Source organism: Temnothorax curvispinosus, unplaced genomic scaffold, assembly GCF_003070985.1.
Source record: "Temnothorax curvispinosus isolate PA1 unplaced genomic scaffold, ASM307098v1 QBEX01009291.1, whole genome shotgun sequence".
Classification (NCBI taxonomy): Eukaryota; Metazoa; Arthropoda; class Insecta; order Hymenoptera; family Formicidae; genus Temnothorax; species Temnothorax curvispinosus.
This window is the reverse complement of record NW_020219071.1, coordinates 10,113-26,327: the sequence shown is the minus strand read 5'-3', so window position 1 is coordinate 26,327 and position 16,215 is coordinate 10,113. Positions and strand designations below refer to the sequence as shown.

Below are 16,215 nucleotides of genomic sequence, written 5' to 3'. Positions count from 1 at the left end.
CATCTTTGTCCCCTCGCGACAGATTACGGCATGCAGGCCACATTTTCGACGTTCCGAGAATTACGATAAATATACACGGTGCACCGACCATCGCGTTGCTTTTTGACGACGTGCTTTATGACAGGGGGGGGAGGGTCAGGCTAACCCGGATACGTTTCAGGTGGATGGAACAAAGGTGCCGAGACGCACCGCGGGCGTTATAGCTTTTTCGGTCGTGCGACGACCTCGTCGGAGGTTCCCGTTACAAAGCCCGGTGTACCGGTGTCACCCGCACGCGAGGATGACGACGATAATGCGGCACGACGGCGGTACAACGGACTCATATCTCGTAGTCAACAAACGCGATCGTTCCCACGTTACGCGCGATTCGTTGGCAGCGCGCATACAAAGGGGTTATCTAATAGCGAGAGAGACGAGATTTTAACGGGCTCCTCTGTCTCTCTCGCTCCCTCTCTCTATCGGATTCGCCATTCGCCACCTGTTGCAGAAATTCGCCGGTTGATTTACGGCAGTGTCTGATTAGCGCGGTATTTCGGGGAGGAGGAAGGATACGCTTTTCTCTTTTCTCAGCACGCGGTGGTGCCGGGACGAGTGGCGAAACCGGTAGAATGCATGTATACACCGTATATATGAATGATATATTCTTCAGATCGTGCACTCACCTTCGCATGCTGGCTCTCCTCCGCGCCGCTCCTCTCCCCATGTCTCTCGAACACGGCGAAGCGATTCTAAAAATGGAAAACGACCCGATTAATTCGATTACGAGACGATTCTGGAACACAATACGCGAAATATTCGATCCCGACGAGCGGTCTCGACGCGAGTCTTCCGGCGAGATAACGTTCGCGGATTACGAATACTCAAATATGTACATGTATCTAGCCGGAGAGAGACACAGGCCGAGCGCGAGTGTGACGTAAGGAAGGAAAGTCGATGACAGGCTGTCACCTCGACGAGATCGCGTTCTTTTTTTTTCCCCGAGCGGCCGACGGAGAAAGTTTACATTAACTCGGAGTAATGAGAGGAGACGAGGAGATTCCTCCTCTGTCCTCTCCTCCCTCCTCTTACCCCGATTCTAGCCCTGAAGGCTGACACGATTGAGGACACGAGCAGGACTCTATTGAGCATCCGTCGCACAGGTTTCCGGCGTGCCGCATCGTTGCTCATTTTCGGAGACAGATCGCGCACTTAACACACTTGTACACGTGTACACTCTGTCGCGCGCGATTTCGACAGATCGCCGTTATGTCATCTCACGAAAAAATAAATCGAAGGATCGCGGAGATGAGAGACGCGCGGCGCGGAACACGCGAGACCACGCGAGACAGCGACATAAAAAAAAAAAATCGGTCGAGGCTACCGCGATCGGTTTGCCACCGTCTTATATAGCCGCGCTATCGGCGAGCGATACCGGACGGCCGCGTCGCGGATCGAAACTGCGGCCGACACAGCGCGCGCGGACGCCAATACGCCGCGAGAGTAAAAAGTAACGCTCGTCGCGCACTTTATCTCACCTCGGTGGTTTCCTGCTGATACCGCTCGCCGGCAGCCTGAAACGCAAAAGCGAAACGTGACGTCACTTGTGTATGCGCGCCGCGTGTATGTAACGTATTAGGAAAAAAATGGGTGAAACGCGCCGGTAATTAGCCGCGGCGCGGAGAGGAGCCTATCGCTCTGCCTGGCTTTCTGTCTTTATTAAAAGAAGAGCGGCCCAGCTTTCCTTCGGCCCCGCACGCGCGTCTTGAAAAAATTTCGCGCCGCTCGTGCGCAAAAGTGAAAAAATTAACTCGAATTGAAAAATGTAAATTAACTTTAACTCACTAAATTTTACGGTGCAAAATTTAATTACGACGAATAAGGCATTCGGCTGCAAGTAAGGCAACAGCGCGGACCACGTTGCGTAACAATTGATAAGACGACCAATTTTGTAATTTAGTATACACAATAAATATTTAATTTTTTAATAACCCACCTATGGAATCTATTAAATGCAAACACTGCAGGTAAAATTTTTTTTATTTAAGTGAAAGGTTTGCGGACCGGATAATCACACACTCGCGTTTCGGGAGATCGACTGACCGAAAGTTGTCGTTTGCCCTTTCGAGATCTGGACGAATTAATTCGTTCGCCAAAATACTTACGTGCGCTATACTGGCCGTATCCGGCGAGGTCGCCGAGGCCAGTTGGTTCCGGTTCTCTATGACCGTTTTTATTTGCTCGAGTACCTACGAACGAACGATAAGGTGGCGGTCAATAATTATATATGCGCGCGGTGTGTTGCGGTGCTGTGTCATTTGCAGAAACTTTATCTGACGCAGAAATCTTATTTTTCGAGAGGACGGGCTTCTTATACTTTTCATCTTTTTTTTTTCACTCATTAATTTACACTTGAAAGCGAAATATTCTCGCCGTATTGCAGAACGCGAATTTTATCTTCGTCATTATGTGCGTCAGGCGTATAGAAGGCGACATTTTAACGTCGCGAAAAAGGGGGGAAAAATATATTTCCGACACAGAGAAATACGGCGATAAAGATTATTGCGCGCGTTTCGCGCGAAATGTTTATCGCTAAAAGTGCCGGCCTCGACTTGTATAACGCGTCGATTTACGAGCCTTAAAAGTATGTTAAAAGCTTCCGCGAATTACCCGAAGGGATATCCGGTGCCTTTGTGCGACGTGATGATGATTGTACTCCTTGTGCTCGATGATCTCGTTACTCTTCCTGGCCGGCCTCCGCTGGAAAACAGAGACGAAGAAGCGTTCACGCAAAGTGAAACCTTCGAGTCCCTCGCGGGGTTTTGGGTTTTCCACGAACGTGAAAACTATTCGCGACTTTCCTCAAGTATCAGGACGGAACGCGCTTCTCATTTTTCTCTCGAAAATAGAAAGGATGGAAAGGATCGTCCCACATATCGCGTGGCATTCTGACATGAACCATCAAATAATTATCAATTCGTGATAATTGCGGCCGTCGCGGGAGACGCGCTCGGGCTATCATTATCGCCGTTCTAATCGAGATGCACGATATAATTTGCCGGAATATATAAGTTTGCGAAAGCGAGAAGTGAAAAAATTCTATCCTTACAAATATTACGTTCCCAGAAAATCGAATTAATGCATATATCGCCTACTATTAATAAAAATATATAGATAAAGTGTAATTATACCTCTTATTCTAATCGAAGCATAAAATATAATTTATTGGCATATATATTTCGATATGGAGTGCGCTTTGTAAATTATTATTTGTAAATTATTGCTTGTTTTAATCGAATTAATATTCGTCGCGAGCTGTAGGTCGATTAATTAAATAATTCTTATCACAATAATATATCACTACTAATATTACTGTGCTATTTTCGAGTGCTGCAATGAACGTAATATTGATAATCTTTTTAGGAATACTGGCACGTATATACATATTTATTTTCTTTTTAGATTCTAATATTGCTGACAAAAAACAATGAACAATAATTCACCAGCTAGTGTTTTCAATTTTTGTCATTCTTTTCTTCTTTATTTAATCGCCATGAATTTAAATTGAATGCAATGGATAAAATATAATTAAAAACAAATCGTTAAATTACTATTTTAACTTTAAAAATTCGCTCCTTAAAATAACTGTTATTACTTTCGTCATAAACGATACGTGCCAGAGTGGCAGTAAAATGGACGGAAGCGACGAAAAAGACGGAGATAACGATCTACGGTCGCGCGAAAGGAAGAATAACGAAAGAGTAACGGTGTGCGACGAGAGAAAGAAAAAGTAAGTCGCGCATTTGTTCGAGGAAATACAGAACATCGGCCGCCCGCCGCGCCGGTTAATTAGCAGCCTTGTTCGTTAATTACGCTCGCGGCGCATCGTCATTTATGCAACGTTACCTATACCGGTAACGGTGATCGGTTTACCCGGAGTAACGCGAGTGCGAGTGCGCCGCGATTCTTCGCCGCGCCGCGCGCCGCAAAGATTGGAAGACAAGTCACGAGCCGATCGCGGACATGTGTAATCGCGTATAGGCTCGATTCGCGCGTGCTTAGAATACCTCGGCGGATCTCCCGATGACCGCGAGATGAGACGTGAAGCATCGGCCGTTTTTGCAGCCGTTCACGCTTCACGCAGTGGCGAGCACACGACTCGCGAATCCCCGGCGCACTCGCGTATGTAATTCGCGGATATGTAAACTACACACACGACCGTACGTATACTTGCGTCACGATTATAACGGCTCTTACGGATAATTCGAATGTCGCCGGGAGTTTCACCGGCCGGTGGAAAGGAAAACTTTACGAGCGTCCGCCTAGCGAATAATTGCGTGAATGTTGCATCAATCTTTCAAACGCACAGAAAATAACGCCACTAAATATTAATTTTACTAACGCTTCGATACTTTATCTTTTATATAGCGATTGTAACATAAATGAGCGAACTATTAACATACCGCATATTTACTTAGAAATTAAAAAAAAATAAACGTTTCTTTTTCTTTAAATTTTGTGCAAGTTTGGAAAATTTTATCTTCAATATTTCTTTAGCAGATTTCCATGTGTCTCAAGACTTGGACTTAAATAATCTACCAGTTCTTAGCATACCCAAGTTTTCTTAAAAATTATAAACATTTCTTTCTTTCTTCATAATTTTATGCAAGTTTGGGAAATCTTATCTTCAATATTTCTTTAGCAGATTTCCATGTGTCTTAGCTTGGACTTAAATAATCTACCGGTCCTTCGTGACCAGTCCCCTGAGAAATACGTTAAAAGCAGTTCGAACGTTTTACAGAACATCTGTGACATCTGAATACGAGAATAAATACTGACCTCGAGCGTCGCCAGGCTGGCCAGCGAGGAGAGAGGCCGAGTGTGAGGAACTTCTCCCGGGAAAACGCTATCGTGGGACACTGACAATTTGCCGGCGCCTCCTCGTAACTTGACGAAACTATCCTCTACCCCGCCTCGTCGGAGGAATACGCTAAAAGGGCAGAGAGACAACGACGCGTTCAATAAAGTATGTTACAAGAGATCCTCTTATCTCGAACTTCCCTGATGGCATTTCATTTAAAAATAGAAATTTCGTGTCACATTATTAAATCGAATTATTCAAATTGAAAGGAAACAAAACTCATGTAAGTACGTGTGTCCAAAAATATATACAACTGTGCAAGAAAATATATCGCATAAATAAGTAATTAAATAAAATAAAATAATAATCTATAATATGCAAAAAAATGTTATCCTCTCCTTCTGTGATAATATTGTCGTTCTATAATCCTATATTCATTGCAAAGAGAAAAAGTATATGCGCATATCGTTTAACGTAAAATTTACTCGATGCTATTAATACTCGTAATTATAAGGCGATGAGTTATCTGCCAGGAATGACACACGTCAACAACGACAGATAATTATGCGGCCTTTCTGTAATGTGCGCTATCGCTCGAACGAAAGCAAACCGCGTCGCCGTTATACAATACGACGATGCATATCGACCCACGTAAATCATGCAGAGCACGCAAAACGCCCTCAAGTTTCGTGCTACTACACGCAGAAAATTTTTCTCGTAAATACAAGTATACACGAACAAAGTAAATACCATACTAATCTTGCACGGCTAGGTATGCAAAATATTTCAAGAAAGTATAGGAAAATTTAGAGAGCAAAAAATAAAACTATACGCAGAAGTAAATATTTCCATCAAGTATGGGACTTTCGAGAGCGCGTTTTACTATGTTAATTTAAAGACGAATGATTCAATTATATCTTGTCCGATTGTGTCTTATTCCGAATATCGCTGATGAACAAAAAACATGTCTGTTGCAGTCATGTCAAAAAACATAAGTTGAATAAGTTGCCGTTATAGGCTGTGGCGGTCACCTGTCCGCCACGTGCGAACTTAAGAACGCTGTAAGGACCCTGCCGAGCTGCCCTAGATATAAAGGTCGATGTTGAATTTTAATCACGCGAGAATGTACCGGCGATGCGCCGCGTAGCGGGCGCGAGCCGAATCCTCTCGCCGCGCGAGCCCACGTTGCCGCTCGCGCCGCGCGCCTTCCGTCGTCCACGATCGCGGTTACTATCGCATTTCTATGAAGAACATAGACTATTGCCAGATACGCAACGAATATTTCTATACAGTTCACAATAGGTACCATTCTAGATTATATTTTTCCTATACTGTCTTAAAAAACAACGCTCAATCCAAGACATGTGATGTTGGCAATTCAAGCTACAACGTCGAATATACACATACTAGTATGGGACTTATTTTACTGTTCTCATATTTCCTTGTTAGTATGGCAAATTTATTTACCTTTAGGTTACAAGATGTATCTGATCAAACTATTACTTTTCTATTGTCATATATTAATTTCCGGTTGAATACGCGTATATCTTACCGGTACCTAGCAAATCTAGTAAATTTTATTATGAGTATTCTACATTATTCGAGAAAAATTTTCTGCGTGTACGAGGTAAGCAGCTACTACGAGGTACTACGAGGACAAAAATAAAAGCTGAACGAGAAAACGAGGCCAAGGATCGTAAATTGATAACGAGCCGAACACGCTCGCGGTTCGATTCGCGCTTCAAAAAGGCTATAAAAGCATTTTACATCCGTTTAAAAAAAAGAAGAGATCTCTATTTTTGCTACTAGTAGTGTTATTTTTAGACAAAAACTATCAGAGTTGAAAGGTAAAATAAAGCTAAAGGTAAAATTGAATTATAAATAGGAATTCAAGAGAGAACTTTTGTTAGAAACAACAACAGTAATTGGCGGTTACCTACATTTTAATCAAGTCTATAAGTTCTTGTGATAAAACTACTTTAAAATGTAGATTTAGATTTTCATATTTGAACAAGGTCAGTGTTACTCCACGGCTCTTCTATTTTTAATTCTTTCGTTAGACATTACAGGAAATAGCTAGTTATCAATAGTTGATATTTTGGTAACATGACTATAGCGCTATTATCTACGTTTGCCGTTAGGAAATTGTTTTCGGAGATGATAATTAGGTTCTCCGTAAGTAAAGCGACTGCCATATAACTCAGTGACCTACTGGCGCCGAGATAAATTTCGTGATATTTACTGTTTAAACGATCCGCGAGTCTTGAAAGACGCGATGAATTTGCATCTTTTTGACGATCGGACGTGCAGTCGTCCACTGAAAAGATTTAACATGGTATTGTTGCAAACATTAACAAATCGATGAATACTACAATGCTCTGATATCGCAAATCTGCTAAGAAAGATCTGCATAAATATTTCGCGTGTACTTGAAGTAATCTTTATCTTACAAGGAAGCAATTTTTTAAAAATTCAAGATATTACATATCTTGCGTAAACCCAAGCTATCATTGTATCAATTAACTTTATATAATCAATTTTAGATAGTAATTTCTAAGATATAGAAACGATTACGAGCCGCATTTATTTTTAAATTTTTCGAAAATTATTTTTAAAAAATAATAATATCAGTGAATATATATAAAATATAGATAGATTCTTATATACGCGTAAAATCGATCTTTTAGATTGCCGATTTTTGTATTCATTATTTTAAGTACACTTTAAAAAAAAAATTATTTCCGAGATTGATAATAAAATATAGAGAGATGTTTCCTTACCTTTCCCGATCGCAGGAGTCGGTGAGGAGCTCGCTGGCGCTCCTGCTACGGGCTTCCTCGGGGCGTCCCGCAGGATGCCTCATCGTGATCTCCTCCCGTGGGAGGCGCGCCAATTCGGCATCCCGATCGGCAGAATTGGAGACGGACCGTGCATCGGCGGCACCGCGACTCTTTCGCCGGAAGATCTTCCGGAGACCGCGCAGAGGATGAAAACGGCGCTTCTTTGGTTCTGCAAGCGAGAGGCATGCGAAGTGTTCGGTTAAATTCTCTTCAAGAACACTTATATACATATATGAACACAATCAGTCCTTTTTTAATTCTAACATTCTTGACAAAACGAACAATATTCACCACAGTATTTTCAACTTTTTTTCATTATTTTCTCTTTAATTCCTATGAATTTAAATTAAGCAAAATATAATTAAATAAAAAATTAAATCTTCACTTCTTTCTAACTATTAAAAATTCATCTCAGAAGAGGTTGAGATAACACTACAATAATTAAAAAGTAGAAATATATTACGAACCAAGTGACAACATACGATTATACAAATATAACTTCTAATATTCATTAATTAAATTCTAAATATTTAGCGAAATGCGTGCCACACATTTGTGTTATTATCACTGAAAATAACAATTTTGAGATCTTTGCGAGATGCACGATGGTCGGGCGATATTTACCGAGGAAATCTACGAGCGAGTCGAGAGGAGGCATCCTACATGGATCCTAGAACTAGAATTCGCGTATAGAATTCCGTTTACACCTATTGCACATATACACCTGACTGATTTCACGGATAAATACGCAAAATACACGGCGACGGTTGTGACATGATAAGATTAAGCTCGGCCCCTCGATAATTCTATATCGATTCGATATATCGTGAGCCGGGAGAGCCTCTCCTTATAAGGCACGAGCCTAATGTAGTGCCGGTACTCGATCTCTCTCTCTAATGGCCTTTACCCTCTTCCTGCCCCCTCTTTTCCGACCTGTCTCTGTCCCTGTCACTCACGAGCACTTCAACTTTATCGCTCGACGTGACGCATCTATCGATGTTTCTCGAGGAAACCTCACGATGCCTTCGACGTTAATGCATAAAGACGAGATTTCAGACTTTTAGCAGGCAGGTAGATGGGCAATCTCGACGAGATGGCAGACCGGAAAATAAAAACTTAAGGCAGCCATCACATACATTTACGTCGCACTTCGCGATGAATCGAAATATAGTAAAATAATTGTAACAAAAGTAACAAAAATAAAACTAGTAAAACTAAATAAGCGTAACCTATATTAATGTTAGAAGAGTAAATAAATGAGAAGAAATAAAAAAAACTTCTCGAAATTATCGATATACGAAAAACAAGGTTCCAACAAAGTTACGACGACAGCAAAATACAAATGACCTAAATAAAGTCTATACTATGTCTGTTTTAATGTATAAGAACGCAAATCTCTTTTGTAATAAATATATACGATAGTGGCCTTCGAATAATTCTCCCATTCTGGCCGCACATTTAATTTTACGTATTCCGTAACAACAATGCAGAATCGATATTCAATATAAGCAATATTTAAAGCCAATGCATATCCTGATTCGTTGTTGCATACCCAATTTCGACGCGGCGTGATGACGTCGCGCTTAAAGTCGATCTACCACAATCTCATCTCGACGCCGCGCGATGCTGAGCTTAAAGTCGATCTACCGCCGTGCTTATACGTATCGTTCAGCGATCAAATACCGACCCACGCGGCCTTAACGAGACAAGGGGAGAGGAATGCACGCTTGATCGGGAGTGATCTTTACTGTGTACTTGACACTCTCTGAGCGCACTTTACACGCTTCAACGACGGCTCCGGCGTCGTTGAAGCGCGAAAAATAATGCTACGCCTCAGTCGCTCGCTCACGGCTGTCTATCGCACGTAACGAGAACATCTGTTTGTACGATATCGAAGAATAATAATGCACCGCAACCACGGAAATTCTTCAAATAGAAAAAACCGACGGATCTTCAAAGGCAAGATTATCTGAGGTGTAAATTATATTGTATAAAAGTCAAACGTGTTAATGCAAACGCGATACGATAAAATTATGAAAAATAATAAAGTCGTATAAAAAGAGCTGTGGAAAATTATAACATTATATATAGACAGTTTTATAAAATCTCATTTCGGTCGAGATTAAAAGCAACTCTATGAAATATATCTCGGTTATTCGATGCAGAGTATTGTTTTATTAATATTCGAGGACTTTTCTCAATTAGAGTTTAAATTGAAATTTAATACAAGACAGATAAATTAAATTTTGTACGAGAAAGGTTAACATTTAGGTTCTCTCGAAAGTTAATGTATTAATCACGAAAAAATTTCGGTCAGGGCAATGACAAATGTCAACTAACCGAGAAATCACAAAGTTTCCCCGCTAATTATGCCCTCGAGTCTAAAAAAAATTAACTCCCAAGTTAATTTGCCCCCGCGGTCGCCGAGCTCTGCAATTTGCCGGGACCTAATCCAATGGGGGGGGGGGGGGGGGGGGGGGGGTCGTTGTTCCGACCCGGAAACTCATCCATAATGACACATAACGCGGCTACTCCGAACAATAGTCACGGCGTACCGTAACGCAAAACGAGGAAAGAAGAAAAAAAGAAATCACAGCTCGCCGCCTACCGTAATCATAATTGTCGTTTTAATCTCTGTCCGCTCCTAATTAAACGTACGCGCTTCTTACTACCGCTAACGACGACCTCGATTCGCCATCCTTGCCCGAGATGCGAGGAGGACGTTCTCGCATTTGTACAGCCTTGCGGATTACGGACGATACCGTAACGCGATGCTAACTTGGGCGTAAACCTGGGAGAACCGTTGAGTCAAAATTAATAATTTATCTCCTCCAAAGAAAAATCATTCTAAACTTCAGGCAAGAAAAAGATAAATAAAAAAAATTTCAATCAATCATATTTCAATTTTTTTTTTTTAATATATAAAAAGTAATTATTATTTTCATTTTTATTAAATGTAAAAATGATCGAACTACATCCGTAAAAAAATACGAATAACTGCTGAATTAAGAGAATAATTCTGTTATTGAATTGTCGCAATGCGTCGTGGTTTTTTTTTAATAGGAAATCGACATTTCGCGCAAACGTGGCGTTCGACGAAATCCATATGTTTCATCATACGCCTCGTTTACTCGCGACTTGCCTCGGAGTAATACGCGTCTAAGGAATTCGCGTATCCCGAACGAACGCGACCCCGAGAATCCGATTCTCGGAGGAGAAAATACAGTTTTTCCGACGGCGTGTCTAGACCGTCGCCGCCAGCGTTGTACCTGTGTATCTACTATCTAATTTCTACTATCATCTAAAATTTAACAGAGAACAATTCCCAGGGAAATTCATTCTATTTAAATAATGCAACGAATAGTTGGAAAATGCGCTCGGTAATCATCAAATCTTATATTAATCTATCCTATTGTTAATATTCTAACAATTAATACATATGTATATCTCATTGTTAGTGAATAATAGTATCGATAATGATGCATGCGTTATATGAATGATATTGTAAGCAGATGTCCTCGTAACCTCATGAAAAATCAATAAAATATTACATATTAACACCGATAATCACGTAATTGCTTGCAAAACTAAAAAAGAGAGGTAAAACCGCAAGATCGACATATTAACATAGAATTATTAGAGTTTTGCGTAAAGAAATTGCAAAATTACGATATGCTCATTATATTCTGTAATCGAATTGATAACTACTAAAAGATTATATTCTCAGAACGCTCTCTCGTCCATCTCGCAAGGATATACGAACTGTCAAAGTATGCTAAAAGAATATTCAAATGCTGACCTTTGGGCAGAGGATCGACGCTGTGCTGGGCCGCCGGGAACTCGCCGAGGCCGAAAGTGCGATGCTGCTGATGATGATGGTGCTGATGGTGGTTCTGAGGGGGCGGCGAGGCCTCCCTCACGCAACCCATCAGGCTGAGGGCACCGCCAACGCCTCCGCCACCGCCACCGAGGGCGGTGCTCGTCGACATTGTTCCGCTGCTCTGAAACACCCCGAAGAACCAAACTGCGACGTAGGACTCTCTCACGCGCTGGTACCATGCCGCGAGAAACGAGCTCTCCGACCTTTTCCAACTCTTCCAGCCGTCCATCTTTCCCGCCTCGAATTCCCGGACGTGATGTCTAACGCGACGTTAAAATACTTTGCTTCTCCACGCCTGGCCGTTTAATAAGCGCGGAACGAAATTAAAAGCGAAGGTGTGGTCTTCGTGAGGGGCTGGGTTGCGCGGACGAGATTCGGGGAATATTGATTTCTATCAGCTGACCTTACTTTCGTCTCTCTCTCGGAACGACCTTGCGCAACTTAATTTGGCGCAAATAATGCGCCTTGATTAGAGGATCATAATTTATTTCTGTGACAATTGATTAAAAAAATCGATTGATTCTAATAATGTTTGAGGAGGAAACTTTTTACATACTTATTGTTTGAGGGAATATTTCGAGTCACAGAGAGCAGTTAGTGAAATGATTGTTGTTATGTAATTTTACAGGAGTCAATTATTTATCATTACCATGTGATTGAATTGATTAAACAACGGTATCAATCAACATTTGATTAACTGAGATAATTTTAAGCATATTTTATGATCAATTTTATTTAAATTTAAATTTAAAGTGACATCGATATGTAGCGGTTTAAAATATTATAATACACGTTTCAATTATATTATATTTTCTCGCGTTGCTTCATGTGATTTTATTACGCACTATTTGCCCACGGGTGTCTATTATCGCATAAGACGCGGCACCAAATGAACAACTCACAGAGACTCTCTCACCGAGGGGACACAATTGCACGAGGGGACGCGCGAATATTCTTCACAGCGCGCAAAGAGATTAAGTTTCCCGAGCGTCTCTTTCCCAAAGAGGATCGGCGCGTTCCGGACACGGGGCAGGCACGCGGAAAAGATTCCTCGCGGCGGAATGTCGCCTTTAACGAATCGCAAAGAAGGGAAGGAGAGCGAGAGAAGAAACGCGGAATGCATTAAACGCGCCTTCGTCACTCGCTCGCGCCACTCCGCGACCGTATACAGGATTGATACTCGATCCCCGGGTCCCTTCTCCGTGCGTCAACGGGCCGCCTGCCGCTCTTCGCTCTCCTCCAGGCAATGGGGGTCAGGAGAGACGGTCTCCATGGCAACTGCATCCGGCGAGGGGATGCGCGGAGCGACGGCGGAGCGGACGGTGCATCGATTGCACCCTCTCGGCTGGCGTGCGCGCGACCCTGACCTTCGCACAGCTGACGAGGATGACGGCGAGCTGGGCTCCGCTCCGCACCACCGCCACGCTGCGCCGCGCCGGGAGAGAACGTGGGGAAGCCCGCCGGAGAATTAGCGCTGCCGGTTCTTATTAAGCCCGCCGTGTCGCCGTTAGTTACGCGACGGTGGTATGTTAAAGTGCGATGTCGTCAAAAATACGCGCGCGAATAGCCGCGGGAGAATTTATTCCGCCATCTCTTCGTCATTTTAAATTTCGAGTAATTCAGAATGGTAGCCGAAAGAGCCTAAAATCTCCGCACGGGTTTCGATGGTGCGGAGATTGATTGGTTTGTCGTTCAGTAATTAGGTGTTTCCTCATTATCTTTGGTATAATTAATTGAAAATTATTTTTCACATTAATTAATGAGTTTACACATTTGTATAAGCTTGGATTAACGTATGGATTGCATAAAAAGGCATTGGTATCTCTCTTTAACGTACCGCTAATTTGTTGCATCAATCATAATCAAAAGCGCAATTATTTTCTGATTGCTGACTGGAACGATGAAATAAATCACGACCGATAATTATTTTCGCTCCGCTTATTTCTATTATTAATCATAATTATTAATTATTTAAAGACTGTAAGCGTAAATCGCAAATTTTGCTATTTAATAATTATACTAATTTAATTATGCTTAATTCTGGCCTGATAATAATAAAAAAATCAACATTTCTATTTACAGTTTCGTTTATAATACCGTGTTTAACGTATCAAATAAAAGTTAAATTACGCTTGACCGGCTCGATGCTAAATGTAGTGTGAAAACTATTGGATTTCGAGTTATATCGCGAATTCGGAATACGTCGATCGTGGGAATTGATAGCCTCGTTGCTCGTGAAATAGTTTTATCGATAGGAACAGCCACGGCCTTGACGCGGTTTCTGGAATGACGTGCGCTTACCCGGAATTACTATCGAACACCGCGCATTTATGGCGCCCGTTTTCGCAAATGTCGCGCTCGAGAATGCAGCCGGCGAAATTTCACTAAAGGAACCACCGAGAGATCTTTTGAGAAAAGTTCATATACGTTAAACGAGTTGGAACGGATATCTACGTGCCTCATTCCAAAGATCGTCGGCTAACTTTGCAACAAGTGAGCATACAGACCCACTAATGCTAATGTCACATCCACTAATGCTATATATATGTCATATCCACCTTTCACACTCGTTAAATCACCTTTCAATCTCATTAAACTTCTTTTCTAATGTTAACTCGTTTGATCGAGCTTGCCGAGATTTGTCGATCAGTGACATACACGACAATTTTTGTTATCAAAATTATTACATAAATTAAAAGTAATATAATATTATAAGAATGTTGCTTGGATAAATTTAAGTTTGTATATTTATAAAATTTTTGAATTTCTGTATTTAAAAGATACGATAATCTTAGCCGAGAGAAGAACGTACAGATAAGATATATTTTGTTTATTTAGAGATATAAAGGGAATGTTTGACTTTTACGTAGATATAAAGAGGTTTGATTTTTACGTACACTGAGAAAAAATGTTCTGCATTTTAGTAAATATTGGTTAAAAAAAAAAATTAAATTTTCCCTTTTATTAGTATATTTTTTTCAGTGAATACATATACTAAAAAAAAATTTTCTTCATTTCAATAAATGGAGTCACAGTTAAATGCAAACTAATAGTTACTAAAATGCAGAAATTTTTTTTCTCAGTGTAGATATAAAGAATATGTTTGACTTTCACGTATTACGTATATTTTAAGAAACAGGTTATTTTTATCCTACGTTGCGAAATTCCACACCTTCGTATCAAACGTCGACTATATTATAGACGCTAATCACGAGTAACTAACTACTTTTATCTCGTAAACATTGAAAATGTTTGCGCACTTTCAATTGTCCGTGCAACACGGATGCGGCTGGAATTGCTGCAAAAGCTGGGCGGCGCACGCATCCCGGAATGCATGCAAAAGCCGTCGAACGACGGCGCACAATTTTCCATACGATACGTAGCGTAATTACGCGCTTCCGGTTTCCCGGAACAATTACAGTCGGGCGACCATCCGCGACGACGAACCATCGATCCACCTCTCTCTCTTTCTCTCTATCCCATCGCGATGGCATCTATAGAAGCAATGAAATGCGAAATAACATCGCTCTTATGCCACGATGCGTTTCGCGTGCATTTCGGAGTAGAACAATGCGAACTCTTCTGCAAAAGTTGCCGCGTACCTTTGTTTCCCGTAATTGGAAAAATGTTGCCGAGCCTTCGCTAAATGCTTGGCCATAAATCTCGCCCGATGATCGCCCGATAAACCGTCAAATGACTACGCCAGGAAGACGCTGTTATTACGGCAACGTACGATTTTATAGAGATATGTATCTTTCACTCATAGCAGAGCTAAGTAAGTTCTAAGCTACAAACTATAGTAAATTCAAATGAGAAAATCACGTAACTAGCAGAATAATTTTTGAAATATTGTATAAAACTATATTAGTGTCGAAACAACAATGGAGCATTTATAGAAAAAATATTTTAATACAATTAAAATTACTAAAAAAAAACTTAATGCGTTAATGCATCTCGAGAAAGTCGCAGTAAAAGTCGAATAAAAAATTAATAGTCAAAGAAGACATTTTCCATTTCTTTTGCCTCCCTCAGTTCTGCCAGGATTAGGAGAATTGCGTCAGCTGATTATGATGAAAAATGATCCATATCTTACCTTACAGAAGGTGTGGCATGTCGAGTCGTAGTTCGTACACGCGCCGAATATCTGTAAGAGAGAGAGAAAAACATATGTCAAAATTAAAAAGTATAGCGGGAGCGAGAAATAATAAAGGGATAACTAGGTAGAAACGATGACAGTGTCGGGGTCATGGCGGGTCAATGAATAATATCCGACTTGTGTGCCGATCGTGCACTTCGCGCGAACTTTACTACCTACTCGTTCCGCGAATCCCCGCCTGATTTATGCAACACCCCGATACCCGCAACAGAGAGCTTTCCTCGGAATTTATGCTCGGCTTAAATTTCAAACGTGTGTTCGATTCAAAGCCGTTCGATTCGACGCTAAGTCGACCGTAGGATTCGATTCGAACCGGCCATCAAGGTGGTTCCTGCTGAATTCACGAATAAAATACCAAATGTCTGATCTTGAAGTTAAGTAATCATGGAAGAATTATTTTCAACACTTGTGTGTACTTTATTCCTTAATTAGTACAGCGTCTAGCATAATTAAACCGCGGGTGTGGCTTCGGAAAATAAAATAAAAATTTCAAAAAGTAATT

At 41.2% G+C, this 16,215-nt stretch overlaps 1 protein-coding gene across 1 annotated transcript; it reads right to left on the bottom strand.

The window, feature by feature from the left end:
- Nucleotides 1–566: 566 nt before the first annotated feature.
- Nucleotides 567–15,701, bottom strand: LOC112458875. Its single transcript, XM_025022694.1, has 9 exons — nt 15,651–15,701; nt 11,477–11,678; nt 7,618–7,846; nt 7,080–7,154; nt 4,816–4,966; nt 2,647–2,736; nt 2,142–2,225; nt 1,515–1,550; nt 567–728 (listed from the first exon to the last, which is right to left on the bottom strand). Exons 2-9 carry the CDS (start codon nt 11,664–11,666, stop codon nt 567–569), a joined length of 1,017 nt encoding a protein of 338 aa, XP_024878462.1. The 5' UTR covers nt 11,667–11,678; nt 15,651–15,701.
- Between the last annotated feature and the right edge of the window lie 514 nt (nt 15,702–16,215).

Coding starts and splice junctions, on each gene's coding strand:
- LOC112458875 (XM_025022694.1), bottom strand. CDS start 11,666: ATGTCGACGAGCACCGCCCTCGGTGGCGGTGGCGGAGGCGTTGGCGGT. Junction 2,226..2,646: donor GGCACCGGATATCCCTTCGG/GTAATTCGCGGA, acceptor GTTCGTTCGTAG/GTACTCGAGCAAATAAAAAC. Junction 1,551..2,141: donor ATACGGCCAGTATAGCGCAC/GTAAGTATTTTG, acceptor TTTGCGTTTCAG/GCTGCCGGCGAGCGGTATCA.